Below are 18,563 nucleotides of genomic sequence, written 5' to 3'. Positions count from 1 at the left end.
AACGTAAAGCAAAGTATTGCGAGAGTCATGTCTGTAGTGACTGTACCCCTGTACTCAGTGTTGGTGAAGCTGCACCTCAAATACTGTGTTCATTTTTGGGCTCCTTGTTACAAGGAAGACATTGAGGTCCTGGGGTGAGCCCAGAGAAGGGCAACCAAGCTGGGGAAGGGGCTGGAGGACAAATCATAAGAGGAGCAGCTGAGGGAGCTGGGGATGTTTAGTCTGGAGAAGAGGAGGCTGAAGGGACCTCATCACTGCCTACAGTCACATGAAAGGAGGTTGTAGAAACATGGGTGTTGGTCTCTTCACCCAAGTGACAGGAGACAGGATGAGGGGGAATGGCCTCAAGCTGCACCAGGGCAGGGTCAGGTTAGACATTAGGAAAAAGTTCTTCACCGAAAGCGTTGTTGGGCCCTGGAACAGGCTGCCCAGGGAGGGGGTTGAGTCACTGACCCTGGATGTGTTTAACAGATGGGTAGATGAGGTACTTAGGGATATAGTTTCATAGAGGACAGGTATGGTTGGACTCTATGATCTCAAAGGTCTTTTCCAACCTAGTGATTCTGAATCTAAGCTGGGCCTGACTGTATGGAGTTGTGCTCTTGTTCTCCTGCCCTGTGGATCACTTTGGAAATAGCGTGACTTTTATTTTGGTTGTTTTAGGTCTTTGGTTCTCTGGGAAGCATTTTTGGATGAGTATGGAATATGACTTAGGTGCAGTGTGATCTCCTATTATTAAGAGCATGGGCTCTTATTTTTGGTACTATTCAAAATGGGTGTGTATTTGGAGTGTCCTTCTACATTCCAGTGAGTTACATTTTGACAAATGAGTTGTCAGCTAAGGCTGAATAAGATAGTATCTCCTGTTTCACTACAGTAGGTATGTGTGCATCTAGAAGGTTCTTAAAAGGGCAAGACCAGGGCTCGAGGATATTGTCAGGGCCTATGTCTTCGGTGAAGAGAGCTAGGCCGCCGGCAGGCCTGCTGTCTTCCCCGACAGGATAACATAGTGTTTTCCAAAGAAGCTGCACTGGCATGTTTGTGCCTCTCCCTGTGCAAGGGTGTGTGTGACTCTTGGGGGAAGCAAGCACGGAGGGTGATTTTTTGAAGGCTCAACCACCCACGTTGGAATCTGAAATGGTTTGCACCCAAAATGGTATATTCAATACTACTAAATGCCAACAATTTGTTGCCAGGCACTGCTGCTAACCATCAGCTCTGCCTTTCAACAAGGGATGGCTATTAAATGGCATTTCAGAGCTGCATGTCCAATGCTGCTCATTATATAAAGACAGTGGGAATCCTTGGGGGGAATAAAGAGGAAAAAAAAAATACTAAATCCCCTATGGCCTCCAGATTAACTAGAACAGAGCACATTACATCAGAGCTGTTAAGATACTCCCACAGCTTTTTAACTTTTTTCCCAGCTGTCATGGCATGCTGTGCATATTAATCACTCTGTGGCACCTTCATATGGGAGGGGCAAAAGCATCCTTAGAGCAGTCTGTCAGCATCCAGTAGCTAAATGCCAACAATCAGATGTGATTACTCATTTCCAAAGCTATTAATGGTTAGCATCTTTGGTCATCATAAACAGTACTAAAATAACTCGGCATAGAAGCCCTTGGGTCATGGGTTATATGTGAGTTTCTATCTGAACTTGCCTGTTTTTATATCAGTTTGGTGCTTTGTAGTAGATAATTATTTCAACAACACATTTTGTTGTTGGGGGAGATTATTCAGATACCCCTTCCTAGGAGACTTCCCTTTTTGATGAAGTGTTCCTTGCTCTTTTTGGTCATCTTCAGCCCAGCAGAAACTGGAGCTTTAGGAGAAGGTGTGTTTGAATCTCCACAGCACAACAGCATTCTATCATTACTGCATTCAGGTTCCTTACTTTGTTTTATCCCTTAAGCTCTAACCTGGAGCTGTCACCACAATGTGATTCCTCAGTAGTTGTGTGAGAACAGCAGAGACAAGAGTGTATAATTATGGCAAAAATGCACCCATGCCCTTCTTCTTGTAAGGAAAGATAATGCAGATTGATGAGACGCAATATGCAATTGGGACTGTGTAAGAGTTTTATCCAAGACAGGACAAAGCACAGTAGGACAAAAGGACAAGTCACTAGCTGTGGAAGTCTCTATTTCCCAGTATTTTTCTAAACTAAGCTGGTTAGGCATGCTGCCAGCCAGGCATGGCCCCTGGAACCTCTCCAGGAAAAAAAATCTCAGCTCACATTGTGAAAGGGTTTTCCCCACCCGTGCTGGAGATGATTCCCTTCTCAGAAGCCTAGAGATAAATATTGATTTCTTTTTATCTATTTTTTTTCTTTTAGCAGCAAACAAATGTTAGTGGCCTGCAGCCAACTTCTGTCATTAGCACCATGATGTACTTTGAACATGTGCCACCAAAAGCCAGCGTGGAGTATAGATTCCTTGGGTGCAAACAGCCTCCATACTGCTCTTTTCTGATGCTGCTGCTGTGCACTCCCAGGACAGGCACAACTGGTTTTGGGAAGTCAGTGAGAATGAGACAGAGCGTCAGAATTTACTTGCCTGTACAACACGTAAGCTCTGGGCTGAATTCTGGCCTTAGGCAGTGCTTGTATGGAGAGGAGATCTGGGAAGCATTGCTTGCTTTCTTATTTTCCATAGGGATCCAGATTTTCTTGTGGGTAGGTTGAACTCCTGGTCATGAGGTTCTATTGCTGCCATTAGGAACCCCGGGATGAGGCCTGTGCCCATGGACTTCCTGCAGCAAATGATCCATGTGGGAAAGAAGAGCTGGGATCCCCGTCTTTACTGGGGATTACCTGAATGTGGAGCCCACCTGTTTTAGCTGTAGTGAAGTGGGAAGGTGTCTTCCCTTCAGACTGCTGATGGTGTTAAGCACTTCAAGGTAAATGGGAATTGGAGGCAGAATTTGGAGGGACACAGTTGTGATTTGGACCATCACCATCATCGTGATGATGAAATTTTAGTTTTGATCTGATCCAAAGGAAATCTGTAGTATGTCCACAGCAGAACAAGGAATATGAACCTCTCAAGTCCTTCTTGGACATCTTAGCTATGCAACAATCCTTCATCAGTTTCTCTGTGGATGTTCAAACATGCTTCCACCTCCTGTTTGAACCTGAGGTTTTTCTCTGCTTTCTTTTAATATTTCTGTGCCTCATTTTTAGGTTTGTGGGGTTTTTTTTGGTTGCAAGGTGGCTTTTTTGTTTGGGGTTTTTTCCCCACTGAAGATGTCAGCTTTTGTCTAATAAATATAAGCCTGCAGATTCCTTTGAAGTAGTCTGCTATCTCTCTTGGGTCTCTGCACAACAGGTTGAAAACAATGTGTTGTTTTGCTCTGCATTAATGTGCTAGAACAAAAGGAACTGTTTATTCCATTGCCTGTGGTGTTCTTGACCCTTCTGTGACATCATAACAGGACTTCTGATCTCTTTGTGACAGCTGTAATTACAAGAGTTTTGTTGTTACCTCAGTCTTCTCCAAGTAGTTATCCATGTAGGCAAAAGTCAGAAGGTGTTTTAACTAGTTTCTTATACTTTCTTGGTATAAAAAGAGTAGATGCCTCCACCTGTGATATCTAGGAAGCAGTTGTCCTCAGTGAAAGCATTAATGAGTTGGGTTGCATTGCAAATATGGGTACAGTCTTGTCAATAAGAGGTTGAACTCTAGAACTGAGCTGAAGAATCACTGCTGAAACTTTAAGAAAAAAACTGTTCTGTATCCTTTTTCTTCTAATTCCATTTATCAGATGGGATGCTGTTTTTTCAGCAGGTTATAGTGTCTTTGGCAAAGGAAGCCACTGTCATATCCTTCTTCAGAAGAGAAGCAGCAGTGGATCAACTTCAGTTCTTTCCACTTCACCAAACCTTGTGACAGTCCTGTAGATCACTTCTTTTTGATGGGCAGTATGGAAGTGTTGTTGGGCTGTTAACCTTTGAGTCAGGATGTTGAGCTCACCTTTGCTACCAATTTTCTGACTCCTCATATTCATACTACAAGCTGTGTGCTGGTACTTTCTATCCTTACCTCCAAATAAAAAAGTCTTCCTGCCTCACACAAACGCTGTGAGGCTTAACAATTTAATGCTCTAAAGTATTTTGAAATCCTAGGAAGAATTGCAAAGTAGAGGAGCAGAGTGTTTTTGGATCACCTCACCTGAGACTATAAAAAACTCCACCAAAAAACCTTTGAGTATCTCTTTAAATTTATAGAAACTGTTCTCAACTCAATAGTTGCCTGCTCTACATCTGCAGCTTCATGGTTTCCAGAGTAGCAATTCCTGAGTGACTTTCCCTTCTAGTATTACATTAGAGAGGTTTACTTCTCCAGGGATAGGCACAGAGCCAGATTATGATGAACCTTCCCTCCTCCTCTCTCTCTCCTTGCTTTGTTTATTTTGTTTGTGTGGGGGTTTTTTTTTGGGTTTTTTTATTATTATTCCTCTCATCTTTACAGAAATTTCTAGCTCTGAGTCAAGCTTGTCTCCTAATTCCTTCCACTTGGTAGGAAGTTTTTCTCCCCAGTCCTGTTCTACCTTGGCAGCACTTAAGGGAACAATTCTGCCAAAATAAAGTGACCTGCATGCAGCTGATCAAAATTTTCCAGGTCTTATCTTTGACAATAGGGGCTTTATTGTTAGTCTGTTGCATCCCATCCCTTCAGGATTGTCACAGTCTGCTACTTTGGAGATGATTCTCCCTTCCCCTACCAATGACTAGATATGGTTTGGAGAAAAGGCAGACTGATCTTGGTAGGTAAGGAAGCCTTAAGGTATGAAATGAGGATTGAGTATGTTTGTCTGGATCACTTGGCAGGTCTGAGTAGCTGTCAGGGGATAACTGAAACAGGAACTGATTCGGGAAGAAGACCACACATTCCAGTCCACTGAGCCATGGAGCTCTGCCCCTTGTTAGCTCTGATGGCTGTGCCCATAAATTGGGTCCTGCTGAGCAATACTTATGAATGGAGATGGTGTAGTAGAGGGTGTTTTAGACTTCTGTATTTCAAACTATGCTGTAGCTTGAAAGATACTAATGTTTTGGATGTTCTCCTTAGAAAGCTGAGATGACATCCCAAGAAATCTGTTTTAGTTGGTCAGGCATGGACCTAGCTAGGTGTGCCTAACTAGCCCAAAAGTTGGTATCTGTGTTGGGGTCACTCCAAGAGAGAGCAAGCCAATGAGGAAGAATCAGTGTGATATTAGCATTTTGCTACTGTGGGAAGGAAATTTAGGAGCCTAGAAAAGTCTTAACTGCCAGTTTATTTAGTGTCATGGGTCCCTCAATCTCTTCTGATGGAGCTTTTTATATGTACATACATCACTTTGATGGAGAAGCTACAGTTTGTGATTAGGGTATTAATCTTAGATGTGAAAGGGGCTGAAAGTTCAAATCTCTGCTACTAGTCCACCAAAAGTGACAGAAGAACTGTGCTTTTGGCATTTTGGACACATGCCACAGCTGTTTGGCAATCCCCTGTTCTGTGGAGGGCTTGGTGTACGTGTTACCTGCAGACTGATTCTCTGAACAAAGGCAGATGCTTTGGCCTAGGCAAGATGGGTATGTAGACTGGGGTGCATTTTCAAAGGGCCAAGCTGGTTCCAGGGTCAAAGCGTGTCCTGGTGAGCTACGGTGGTAGGATATTTATCTCCCTATGGGTTTTTTTCCTTTTTCAAGTCACCTGGGTCCATCCTGACATGGTCTGAAGGCTGGGCTGAGGGCTCACAATGCAGGTGGGTGTGCAGGGTCCAGAAATTGGACTTGATCCTCATGGGTCCCTTCCAACTCAGTACGTTCTCTGCATATGCTCAGCTGACGTCCTTAACAGCCTCCTAGACATTAGCAGAGGAAAATATTTCAGACCGTTCAATGCTCTCTCCTGTACAGGCACAGTAAGGCTTTCTTGATATCTGGCTTTCAGTCATGCAAATGTTTTCTTGTGCTTCCTTACTTCCAGAAAAATTCTAAATGCTTAGCCAAAGTCTCTCTTTTTTTAAGCTGAGTATGCTACTCCTACTTGAATCCTTTCATACCGTTCTTAAGAAGTCTTCTCTCATCATTCATGTCAGCCCTTCAAATGTTTGCACATTTGTCATCTGTAGTCATTGCTTTGCCAAGCTATTAGCTCTTCTGAATTAATTCTCTTGTAAGTCAGTCTAGCCATTTCCCTGATCATTTTGCTGCTGTTCTTTCTGAATACCTCTCAATTTGTCACTGCGAGTGCATCTAAGGCAAAGGCTAAGCTTACAACACAGCCAAGTTTCTCAGGCATGTTCCCTGAGTAAGTACACTTCAATGTAATCCTGCAAATGGGCACTTTTTTCTTCTGGCTTCCTATATTTGGGGTTAAGATTGTACATGAAAATTGTCAGAGCTAAGGAGGTACAGCATGTGAAGTGGCGTGCTGTGGCATGGATAGTCCTTCTGCAATGCTGCTTATGCAGCCATTGTCTGGGACAGGGTCTTGGCACCAGCAGATGCTGTACCGATCTCCAACAACTCCCCGTCAGTGATTCCTGTTGGAGAGGGGTCAGAGGAGGCCATGAAGATGATCAGAGGGCTGGAGCACCTCCCCTATGAAGAGAGGCTGAGGGAGCTGGGCTTCTTCAGCCTGGAGAAGAGAAGGCTGCAGGGGGACCTCATTGCAGCCTTCCAGTCCCTGAAGGGAGCAGAGAAACAGGAGGGGAATCAGCTTTTTAAAAGGGCAGACAATGGCAGGACGAGGGGGAATGGATTGAAGCTGAAGAAGGGAAGGTTTAAATTGGATATTAGGGGGAAGTTTTTTACAGAGAGAGTGGTGAGGGGCTGGAACAGGCTGCCCAGAGAGGTGGTGGATGCCCCATCCCTGGAGGTGCCCAGGTTGGATGGGGCCCTGGGCAACTTTGTGTAGCTCCAGGCCTGGAGGTTGGTGTCCCTGCCTGTGGCGGGGGGGGTTGGAAGTCTGTGATCCTTGGGGTCCCTTCCAACCCAGACCATTCTCTGATTCCTGCCTGATGTCCCCAGTCAGTCCCACTCAAACCCTGCAGCTGACTCCTTCAGGCACAGTCAGGACTAAGGTTAAGGGAAGCAGGAGGAGGTTGGGTAAATAGTATATTGCTTTGGATATGGCACAATCTACTACAAATCCCATGTTGCGTACACATACACCCAAGATGGGCCATTAGTGTCATGACTGGTGTGACAAACCCTTGGGCTGGTGGATAACTTCTGCTGGCTTCTGTGTGAATTTGCACACAGAAGAGATGGGGACATTTGCTCCTCAGGGACAGAAAATCATTGCTTAATTTAGCCAGCTTGTTGCCCTGTGTGTCCATTGGTAAGGCAGGTTCCCACTCAAGGTTGGGTGGGTGTTCACTGTCCCCAACAAGACTCAATTGTATTTAACACAGAGCATGCTGGATCAGCTGCTTTTTGAGAAGTAGGCTACAAATGGATATGGCTTGAGGTAAAGGATGCGTAGAGGTAAACTTATTTTCAAGCGTGACTGTGGACAGGATGCTGTGCTCAGGACAATGCCTGCTGTCAGTGCAACAGGGTAGGAAGCAGAGCAGTTCTGCAGAAAGCAAGAAATTAAGAGACTTGAAGTAATACCAATATAATAAGCTAGTGGCTGCCCTTTTGTAGGGTGAGGCTCAAAGTCGAAATACCAACAGTATCCCATTCTTGCAGAAAAGTCTTGTTTATGATTTTTTTTTTGATTAAAAATATTCTGAATACACCCAAGTTACCTGCTGAAATGCATATACTGTTCCCGTTCTGCAGCATCTTTTCTGTCCTGCTGTTCTTGCAGTAAAATTGCATTGCGTCACAACACTGAAGCATAAGCAGATTTCCAACTCTCCCTCAGCAGCAGCAGCATCAGTTTTTAATCCACATAGAGCGTTCTAGAAGCCACTGAAATAAGCTCTTTATGCTTCACGATTGCAAAGATTTTAATATTGGCTCATGCATCAGGCAGTTCAGATGCAGATTATAATACCTGAAAAGCCACAGCAATCTCCAGTGAAATTCCTCTTGAAGAGACAGCTCAGGAAGGTATTCAGTCCAACTTGAGAGGAAAAGATCCTTTGCAGAGCAGAGCCTGGCTGAAACAGAAGAGGTGCTGAGCCAGAGTTGGCTGTCACAGTCCTAGAGAGGCTCGGCCTGTCGCTCCTCTCAAGGGGAACACCTTGCCTTGTGTCTCTTCTCTTAGCATCTGTGGGTTTGCATGAGGCAATGAGAGAGTGTGTTCAGCAGCAAAAGTTGTAGATTTCAAGCTGTGGTTTCCCAGGAAACTCCCAGAGCGGATTCCCTGAAAGGCCGAGAGCTGCCCTTGACAGAAGCTCCCTTCATTCAAAATACAGCAGAGCAGGGTCAGTTGCATGCCAGGACATGCCTTGTCTTTTTCTTCTTTCTATAATGTGACTGTCCTCCTCAGGCATCTATTCTCCAGCCAGTTCTCCTGTCCTGATCCAAGTCTCATGTATGGTCCTTGTATAACCATATATCCCTGCTTCATCAGAGCTACATCAAAGCTCTGGCTACATCGAAGCTGTAGATTTCTCAGCACTGGGATGCTCTCCTGGAAGCAACCCTGTAGCCCCTCAAGCTGTGATCAGTTCTGCCAGTTGGGTTGTCTGCAAATATGCCACTGGCTGCACTCTGAGAACTGTTTTTCTTGAGACTTGCAAGCTATTGCCTATTGCAGCTGGAGGTTGAGCTTGTTTGCAGCCAGAGACCCCGTTACCTGTCGTAGTGTTAAACCAGCTTTGTGGTGTGTGGTAAATCAGACTGAAGCTATGCTTAGCAGATGGACACATTTCTGCTACGTGCTAGGGACTGTATCAGTTAGCCATCCAAGCAAGTCTTAGCAGCACATCCATCCCTGTCACCTAACTTGGTTTAAAGGCATCACTACAATCAGTAGCTGAGATTTAAAGGGCTGAGAAAGCAATGAGATCACCAGAACACTCTTTTGTTACACAGCCCATCTCAGCCAGCCCCTGCCACAGATTTGAAACTGGTGCTGCAGGCAGAGAGCACCAGAGTGAATTCAAGGAGCAGCCGGCTTCCCAGTGAAAGCTAGCGTGCCTCACTGGCGCCCCTGCCTCTGGCCAGCTGGGCTTGCGGTGACTCCGTGGGCTGGCACACCCTGGCCCACGACTCGCAGACGGCCAGCTTGTACCAACAGCGAAGAGGACCTGGCATGGGGGCTGATCCTTCAGCCAGGAAGCGCAGTGTCCTGTGTGTGCTGGAGTGAGGACTTGCCTGGATAGCTTTTGCCAGGTATGACGTCCTGAAGACAGATCTGTGTCATCGCTCCTCAATATACTGTTAAGCTTCTTTTTTAGCTGCTGTTCTGCCCACATGCATTTAAATCCTCTCCTGCTTAATCTGTATTCACAGAATATTGGGAAAATAGCATTTGCGGATTGGTTAATATCCAAACCTTGAACCTCGGGAGAATTGAGCGTTAGAGAGACACAGGTCACACTAAATGAGCTTGGGGCTCATCCAGTTGCTAAAAAGAACTTACTAATAGCAGCCATGCTGTATAATTTGATGTCATTCCATATGAGAGTGAGCTCCAGGCTCAGAAGGGGTGAACAGCAGAAGGACTGAGACATGTTGGCAGAGCTGTGTGCGTGCCTAGGGCTGTGGGACATAAGTGAGCACTACTGCAATATGATGGAAGCACCTTGGCAAGGATCTGTGGGAAGCCCCCATCCTGCATGTCTGTAGTTGAGGTAATGCTTCCCTGGCCGCTGTGAGCATTGCTCAGGGAATAAAGCCTGTGGTCTTTTTTGGGGTCTTTCCTTCCACCTCTGTGGGCCCAAGATTCTAGATCCTGGTTTGGAAAAATGTCTTCAGGGAAACCAAATCTCTTCTGAAGTTGCTGAGCGTTTTGCACTTGACCATATAGGGCTGGGATTTCACTCACTGGTTTCCTGAAGTGATGTTCTCTTGCTTTGTCTTTTGTGCTCTCATATTTCACATCTGGATCAACACAGCTCAGAAAATAATACATTACTTTGCTCCCTGGTTGGTCTCCTGTGTCAATATGATGTTGCCCTTTGTGGTGGGTTGACCCTGTCTGGAGGCCAGCTGCCCACCAAAGCTGCTCAATCAATCCCCACCTCAACTGAACGGGGAGAGAAGACATAATAAAAGGCTCATGGGTTAAGATAAGGACAGGGAGAGATCACTCACCAATTACTGTCATGGGCAAAACAAACTCAACTTATAAAAAATAATCTGATTTATTACCAAACAAAACAGAATAGAGTAATAAGAAATAAAGCCAAGTATTAAAACACCTACCTCACCCCTCCCTTCTTCCTGGGCTTAACTTTATTCCCAGTTTCTCTATTTCATTCCCCTGCCTCAGAAGCACAGGGGGATGGGGAGTGGAGGTTTTGGTCAGTTCATCATGAGTTGTCTCTCCACTCCTCCTTCCTCAGGGAAGGACTCCTCACACCCTTCCCTTGCTCTGTTGTGAGATCCCTCCCATGGAAGACAGTCCTCTACATGAACTTCTCCAACATGAGTCCTTCCCACGGGCTACAGTTCTTCATGAGCTGCTCCAGTGTGTGTCCCTTCTTTCAGGATGAGACTGCTCCAGCATGGGTACCCCACTGGGTCAAAAGTCCTGCCAGCAAGCCTGGGCTTCCCACAGGGCCACAGCTTCCTTTGGGCATCTACCTGGTCCCACATGGGGTCCTCTATTGGCTGCAGGTAGATATCTGCTCCACCATCATCCTCCATGGACTGCAGGGGCACAGGCTGCAGGGGAATCTGCTCTGGCACCTGGAGCACCTCCTTTTCCCTTTCTTCACTGATCTTGGTGTCTGCAGGGCTGTTCCTCTCATCTCCTCACTATTCTCCCTGACTGCAAAAACTCTTCTTAGTTTTAGGTTTCTTTTGGGGTTTTTTAAAGTTTGGGGTTTTTTTCCCCCTTCTTAACCACATTATCCCAGAGGCACTACCACCATCACTGACTGGCTCATCTTGAAGTTGGCTGGCATTGGGTATATCAGACCTAGGGGAAGCTTTTAGCAGCTTCTTGCAGAAGCCACCTCAGTAGCAACCCCCTGCTACAAAAACCTTGCCACACAAACCCAGTACACCTTTAATACTGGATTTTGTGTTGGGCTTTAACATAGCAGAGGATTTTCCTGGTGTCTGAGATAAGATAGATCAATGTATTTATTAGCTCCTCAGCGTGTTTTCATGAGGGTGCTTGGGTGAGTTGACTGCAGGGGCCAAGCACTGCCAAACCCAGGACCAAGCCTTTGGGGAAAGACTTTACACAGCATATCTAATAAAGATAGAAGTAATGAAGAGATGCTCCTTGTCAGTCTGACTCCTTTCATGAAGCCATATTAGTAGCTGGGGCCTGGGTGTCCTCCACTTGGGTTTCTTGAGCCAAAGGTCTCTTCTGTGGTGAACATGCTCCCTCATCCTAAGAAAGGAGACATCATCTCTACAAAGGAGACCTCGGTGTTACAGTGTGTGCCTTGACTCTCTAAGAGGAAAGGATTAAAATCAAGCTGAAGTGACAGGACAGTGTGTTATTGGACCTGTGTACCAGGAGTGCTCCGTGAGCTGCAGACTAGGAGAGGGCAGTGTGATTTGGTCATTTCCTTCAGTCCCTTAACATGGTCTTTGCTCTCTAGCAATAGCAGAACGTCATTTGTAGTCTAGTCCTCCTTTACTGTCATTGTTTTGCTCCTAGAAGCAAAGATTTGCCAGGGAAAAGGCAGTAATCCTACCGAATTATATGCAGATGGTGCTTTGGAAGGAGACATGGTTAATCACCTGCACCCATCCTTGGTAAAGATGTGTTTCAAAGTAGTGTGTGTGGTCATGCACAGACATGGGAACGATCAGACTAGGTCAGAATGAAGCCCAGGTCTAGCCTGGCATTCTGGCACAGATGATGCTTGCATGTGGTACCTGGTGAAGAGTAGGAAAGCATAACAAGGATCTATAACACTTCCTTTGAATACTCAGAGTTTGCAACTACTTGCTGAAACCCAATTTGTTTAGCAGCTCCCGTAGATTTCTATGTGTTCATACAGATCATAAGAAAGGATGGGTAAATGGAATATTGCTTAGTGTGCCAGCTGCTCAGAGAAACCAGTATCTGAGATAGCCACAGAGTTGGTCTTGTCTCTAACCTCTAAGGAGCTGATTAGTTAAGATGCTCAGCACAGTTATGTAGGAAAGATTTTGGTGATACACCACAGAGAATCAAATGGTCTGAAATAGGGGGGTGAAGAGAAAGTTAGTGACAGAAATGTCATGGTGGTAGTATGATATTGATTAGCAGTAGAAGTTAGTGGTTACATTGATGTTACTCTCCCCCCTAGAAACCTGTTTCTAGTAGGAGTTTCCAGGAACTCTAGCTCTGGAAAGTCTCAGGATGACATGATCTGCTAGTATTGCATCATCTGCTCCTCTGTCCTAGACCTACCAGAAGTACACTGATATAAGAAAGCTTTTTAGTTTCTTTTCTTTAGGGAAAACTAAGGTATGGTTCAGCATCCTGGTGACATTTTCACTTCTATGTCTGCAGGAAAGATGGGTAAGTGAAATGGGTAACACAACAGCTGACTCAGACTATGTCCTAGAATCTAAACTGTCTCACCGGGCTCTTCAGTCTCTGACAGAAACCAACTAGGGAAGGCTTAAATAAAACCTGGGAAACTTCAAATTCTACTTTGTCTACTTTGTTGCATTAAAAGCTCTTAAGTGATACCCTACAAACTGGAAGTGCAGAGAGGTTCCTCTCCAGGTTTCAGTTCTGAGTCCTGGGCTGTCGGCTGCTTTGTGCAGCGGTTGCAGTCTGGTTTAGCTGCCCTCCTCGCCTCTCTTCGCTTCTGGGCTGCTCTCTGTCCCTGCTGAAGATGGGAGTGAGACAGAATGCTCCAAGTCTCTATGTGTCAGGTTTACAGCACGATTTTGCAGGCCGTGTGTGATGCAGGCATGAATCACAGCTCCCTTCAAGGTACTGCTGTATTCAATACCCTGGCTCTTCCATCTGATTCAAAACAGGCTGCAGATTTTTGTTTTTAATCTCAGCAACAGGCAATTTCTCCACAGACGAGGGTTTGCTGACTGTTCTTGCACTCGGAATCGCAAACCCCTTCCTTGGAAAACAAGGCCAGCTTGTGCCTGTGTGTACAAACCCTGGTTTCAGATCTGGCATGGGTTCTCTCTTCCAGCTCAGCAAGCGACTGACATGTTCCCTTTAGCACAGCTTCCTCCCCAGGCAAGCTGTGGGCTGTGCCAAAGTGCTGCGAGGTGCTCATTGCCTGTTCAGTTGCACGCCGGAGGCAGAGCCTGCAGCACCCTGGGGACAGGGGTGAGGTGAGGACAGCAGCAGCCATGATTCAGACCTGCTTTGCATTTTGGGCTTGCTTAATAGATACTACTGAACAATTTTACTTGCAGAGAAAAAAGATGCTAATCTGATCCACTTCAATAACACTCTGGTGTTACTGGAGTTATTTGGAAGAACCAAACCAGTTCAGTTTCTGTTCTGCCCAAATTCAGGTATGGCCAAGGTTGTTGCAGTTCAGCACATAATTGTTCATCAAAGGGTCTCATAGTGAAAAAGACACCATTTAGATACACAAATTCCCATGTGATGGTCTGGTATCAGCTGGAGAAGTACTTTTGCTCATCTCTCCTTTATCTCTGGTGGGGCATCCTCATCATTTGTGTGTGTGGAGCGTGGCCAGCAGGTTGAAGGAGGTGATCCTCCCCCTCTGCTCTGCAGAGCCTGGTCAGGCCCCACCTGGAGTGTTGTGTCCAGTTCTGGGCTCCCTGGTATAAAAAAGACAGGCATCTCCTGGAAAGAGTCCAGAGAAGGGCTACAAAGGTGATTAAGGCCTGGAGCATCTCCCCTGTGAGGAAAGGCTGAGTGAGCTGGGGCTGTTCAGCCTTGAGAAAAGCAGCCTGAGAGGGGATCTGATCAATGTTTATCAATATCTGAAGTGTGGGACACAGGGGGAAATGGCCAGCCTCTTCTCAGTGGTCTGTGGGGACAGGACAAGGGGCAATGGCCTCAAGTTGGAGCACAGGAAGTTCTGCACCAACACGCGGGAGAACTTTTTCCTGGTGAGGGTGACAGAGCCCTGGGACAGGCTGCCCAGGGGGGTGTGGAGTCTCCTTCTCTGGAGAGATTCCAGACCCGTCTGGACACCTCCCTGTGCAACTTGTCCTAGGGACCCTGCTTTGGCAGGAGGGTTTGACTCGATGATCTCTGGAGGTCCCTTCCAACCCCTATGATTCTGTGATTCTGTTTCCAGAGCTGTGCTGCAGCCTGGCTCTTGGCTCCCTCGGTTGGGCATGCTGGGTTTTGGAGGCTGTGGCTCTGTGCTGGGACCAAGAGCAGTGCAGGCAGATGGGGGATGGGAGAGCCTTGTGTTCTGTGCACAAAGGAGGTGAACAAGACTCCATGCACTATTCTAACACAGTAATCAAGGAGAGGTTTGGTTTTCCCTGCCTGTTAGCACAGAAAAAGTAAAAGTTATAGCTGAAAGTGGCTTTGAGTTTAACTTTCTTGTTTGAAATCCAAAGCCTGATGCAGCCCAAGCCTCAGTGGATAGCCCTGACTTTGATAACTGGCAGGAGCATTTCTGATTTAAAAAGTCTCCCTTCTCTTCCTATTAGTTACTCCTCTAAGCAAAGCAGGTGGTGTGACCTGGGCATGTTGTGCTTGTTTTGTTGCTGTGAGACAATAGCTCAGCCTCAGGGAAGAAGACAACCTACTTTCCATACCCTCTAGGGGTTGTTGCTGTGGGACTCAGTGTTTCTCTGAAGCTTACTGAGACTGTCTGTGGAGTTAACCCATGAGATCTGGGATATCAAAGAACTGGACTGAGGGTTCCTCAGCAGATGTGGCTGGTGTCGTACAGGCTCTGGTATGCAGCCTCCACCTCTGTATCTCCTTCCCCAGACAGCAGGGATATTCCTGTGGCAGAGGACAGGGCAACAGATATCTGTGGAGAGAGGCAGCAGAAGGCAAGTGCACGTCATGTCCCTAAATACTAGGCATGGTGTTCAACAGAGGGTTCACTGCTCATGTGCTGGCAGAGGTTGAGAGCTCCCTGACCTAGCTCCAGTCCAATGCTGTGATGTACCCTAAAACCAAAAGTCTGCATAATTCAAGTGAAGAGATAAGTGGAGGTAATTCAAGGTCTGAAGAGAGCAGTGGGCAGGGGTCCAGCTAGAGTCAGTGGTTTTCTGCCTTCCTGCAGTTATGTCATGCATGAGACCAAAACTCAGAAAGAACAAGGAGTGTTACAGCATTTTCTGGAGGGAAAGGGAACTGCTGTACTGCCAGAGGCAAGCATTTGGGGGGGCATGTTCTGAGGTATCAAGACTAGCCATACATTACGTTGGGCTTACAATCATAGGACCATAGCATGGTTGGGTTGGAAGGGACCTCAGAGATCATCTTGTTTCAACCCCCTGCTATGGGCAAGGACACCTCCTGCTTGCCCAGGTTGCCCAAAGCCCCATCCAGCCTGGCTTGGGACTGCACTTTTCATGTCAAAGCTACTGTGTTTTTCCACAGCAGCAGCAGTGGTCTCACAGAAAGCATTTCTAGGTGATTTCCAGAGCTACTGCAGTTGTCAAAAAAACACGAGCAAGCAGTGTGAGGAGAGTTGATGGAGTATGCCAGACCTCTGGTTCCCTGACAGCAGAGGGGCTCCCACTCACACCATGGCAGCTCAGTGACACCAGACTCTGGGCTCCACCAGAAGCAGTGGCCAGACCCAAACAAGAACTTTAGCTGAGCCAGCCTGGCACGTCACTGCACTGGGACAAGCAGACACTTTTCTTGCTGTGCCTGATTAAAGTAGGAATTCAGCTGCTCTACTAGAGATGCATCTTCACTGCACAGTAGATGTGAGGGAGCTGGACACATACCAGGCAAGGGCAGATTCCCCTCATTGCCCAAAACCATGATTCCTGTAGCAGCACAGCTCTGCAGCTAACCCAATAAACACTGGTCCTGAGCAGGACTAATTATCTTCAATGTAGCACTGCCCTGGAATGGTTGTGTGGCTTCCTGCTCTGGAATTAGCTTAGCTGGGGCTTGTCTGGATGTCTGCATTGTCCTTCATGGTATGGTGGAAACAGCGAACAGTGCTCGGTGAAGGAGTGCTGCTTGTGTGCACCAGACTGCAGTGTTTCCCTGCTCTAAATGCACTGGGGAGGTGCCAGAGTCCAGAGCAAAGTCACTTAACAGCTCCTCTTGAAATTTTGTCTTTGATTTGGGTGAAGTTGTGGTCACCTTGGACCTAATTTTGGAGCAACGAGCCCTTGACCCTTCTGGAAACCATACTTGATAGTCTATGGCATGTCTAAACAAAAATGCTGACTAGTAAGCTCACAACTGCTTTTTTCCCATAAAGCAGTTCCCAGGGCCATGTAGATAACTACTACATGATGCTCCTCTGACCTGTGAGAGGGATGGATTTCTCTCTCCACGATCTCCTTGCCTAAAACCAACTTAAAAAGTAGATGTTGGGAGGTGATGTGAAACAGTGTGCAGAAAATATCTGGGGATTCTCTAACTCAAGATTTTGAAGGTAAGGCAAGATAAAACTGTCTCAGTGTCAGTTATTTAAGTGAGGAGATAGATTAAAAAAATCATCACTGCAGCAGCTGGATTTATGCAGGGTCAAGTCTTGTTATATGAGGGAATACAGAGACGTGCATGACATGGAAAGGACTAGATGAACATTTTTGGCACCCTAATCCCAGCCAGCTGTACAAACACAGTGCCTACTTCTGATGGTCTGCAAGGAGTCTCAATTTGTTTGTCTCAAGATAATTTCAAAATCACTCTTGTCCTTAAGAGAAGTGGCCTTGAGGACAGGAGATGGGGGATGTATCCTAGACTAAGATAGCATGTTTCTTTTCCACTAATGTGGCTTTTCTTCTTCTGTAGTACTGGATAAATGAATACACCTCCACCTTGGGGATTGGTGTTTTCCACTCCGGCATTGAGATCTACGGCAGAGGTATGAAGTATTTCCTTTTTACTGCCTGCAGAACACGGGGGTAACTGTATGGCTGGTCTGATACGGAACAGCACCCCAAACTTAGACCTTTTGGCAAGGAATGTTTTGAGAAGTGACAAGCTCAGCCAACTCTAAATTCAGAGTCTAGTGTGGAGTCCAGCAGGAGCTTGTGCAGCTCTGCCACGAACCAGGTAGTCCTTCTTACCTTCAGGATGTAACTGCAGACTCTATAGCCTGTGCAGGTACATAGCAGGATGGTGAATAAGAGGGACTGAGTCATGCTGAGAAACCACCCTGCAGCGACAGGAGGTGAGAGAGAAGGGGAGAAGTAGGGGAGAGGGACAGACAGATCAGTAGTTGTCATGAGACCTGCATATAAATGTTTGTGGTAATTCCATGTCACAGAATCACAGAAACACAGAATTGTAGGGGTTGGAAGGGACCTCCAGAGATCATCGAGTCCAACCCCCCTGCCAAAGCAGCTCCCTAGGACAGGTCAAACAGGGAGGCATCCAGACGGGTCTTGAATATCTCAAGAGAAGGAGACTCCACACCCCCCTGGGCAGCCTGTCCCAGGGCTCTGTCACCCTCACTGGGAAAAAGTTCTTCCCCAGATTGGTGCAGAACTTCCTGTGCTCCAACTTGAGGCCATTGCCCCTTGTCCTGTCCCCACAGACCACTGAGAAGAGGCTGGCCACTTCCCCCTGTGTCCCACACTTCAGATATTGATAAACATTGATCAGATCCCCTCTCAGTCTTCTTTCCTCTAGGCTGAACAGCCCCAGCTCACTCAGCCTTTCCTCACAGGGGAGATGCTCCAGGCCCTTAATCATCTTCATAGCCTCCTCTGGACTCTCTCCAGGAGATGCCTGTCTTTTTTTATACCAGGGAGCCCAGAACTGGACACAATACTCCAGGTGGGGCCTGACCAGGGTCTGTAGTCTAGAAATAATGGCATCTGCCCAGGGAAGTGGTGGAGTCTCCTTCTCTGGAGATATTCAAGACCTGTCTGGACGCCTCCCTGTGCGACCTGTCCTAGGGACCCTGCTTTAGCAGGGAGGTTGGACCTGATCATCTCTCAAGGTCCCTTCCAACCCCTTTGATTCTATTCTATTCTATTCTATTCTATTCTATTCTATTCTATTCTATTCTATTCTATTCTATTCTATTCTATTCTATTCTATTCTATTCTATTCTATTCTATTCTATTCTATTCTATTCTATTCTATTCTGTTCGGTTCGGTTCTGTTCGGTTCTGTTCTGTTCTGTCCTGTCCTGTCCTGTCCTGTCCTGTCCATGCAGTAAATAATGCTCTCAGGGCGCCGTGTTCCATCTTGAGCACAGAAAGTTTCACAGGATCTGTTAGATGGTGTGAATGACACTGTGAGGTCCTCAGGTTGGGTTTCACAGGCCATGCATCGTGGCCTGTATGACATGGAGGGACCTCCTGGCTTGACCCATGTGCTGAGGCAGCAGAGCACAATCAGCTTGGCTTCCTGCAAAGAATTCCTGGTTGCTGCCTTTAA

The 18,563-nt window shown here is 46.5% G+C and overlaps 1 protein-coding gene across 1 annotated transcript in view; it reads left to right on the top strand.

Annotated features, from left to right (window-relative positions):
- LOC311191762 (deubiquitinase DESI2-like) overlaps positions 1–18,563 on the top strand; it is a gene marked incomplete at both ends in the record, with an annotated part of 61,067 nt that overhangs the window by 23,068 nt on the left and 19,436 nt on the right. The window contains one exon of the mRNA XM_084264036.1: positions 16,965–17,037. Within this exon, the coding sequence (XP_084120162.1) occupies positions 16,965–17,037 (73 nt within the window). The remainder of the gene's footprint in view (positions 1–16,964; positions 17,038–18,563) is intronic.

The sequence above is a fragment of the Gallinula chloropus genome (genome assembly GCF_964237585.1).
Source record: "Gallinula chloropus genome assembly, chromosome: 4".
NCBI classification, from domain to species: Eukaryota; Metazoa; Chordata; class Aves; order Gruiformes; family Rallidae; genus Gallinula; species Gallinula chloropus.
Note: the sequence above shows the minus strand (reverse complement) of the source record. Positions and strands in the feature narration are given on the sequence as shown.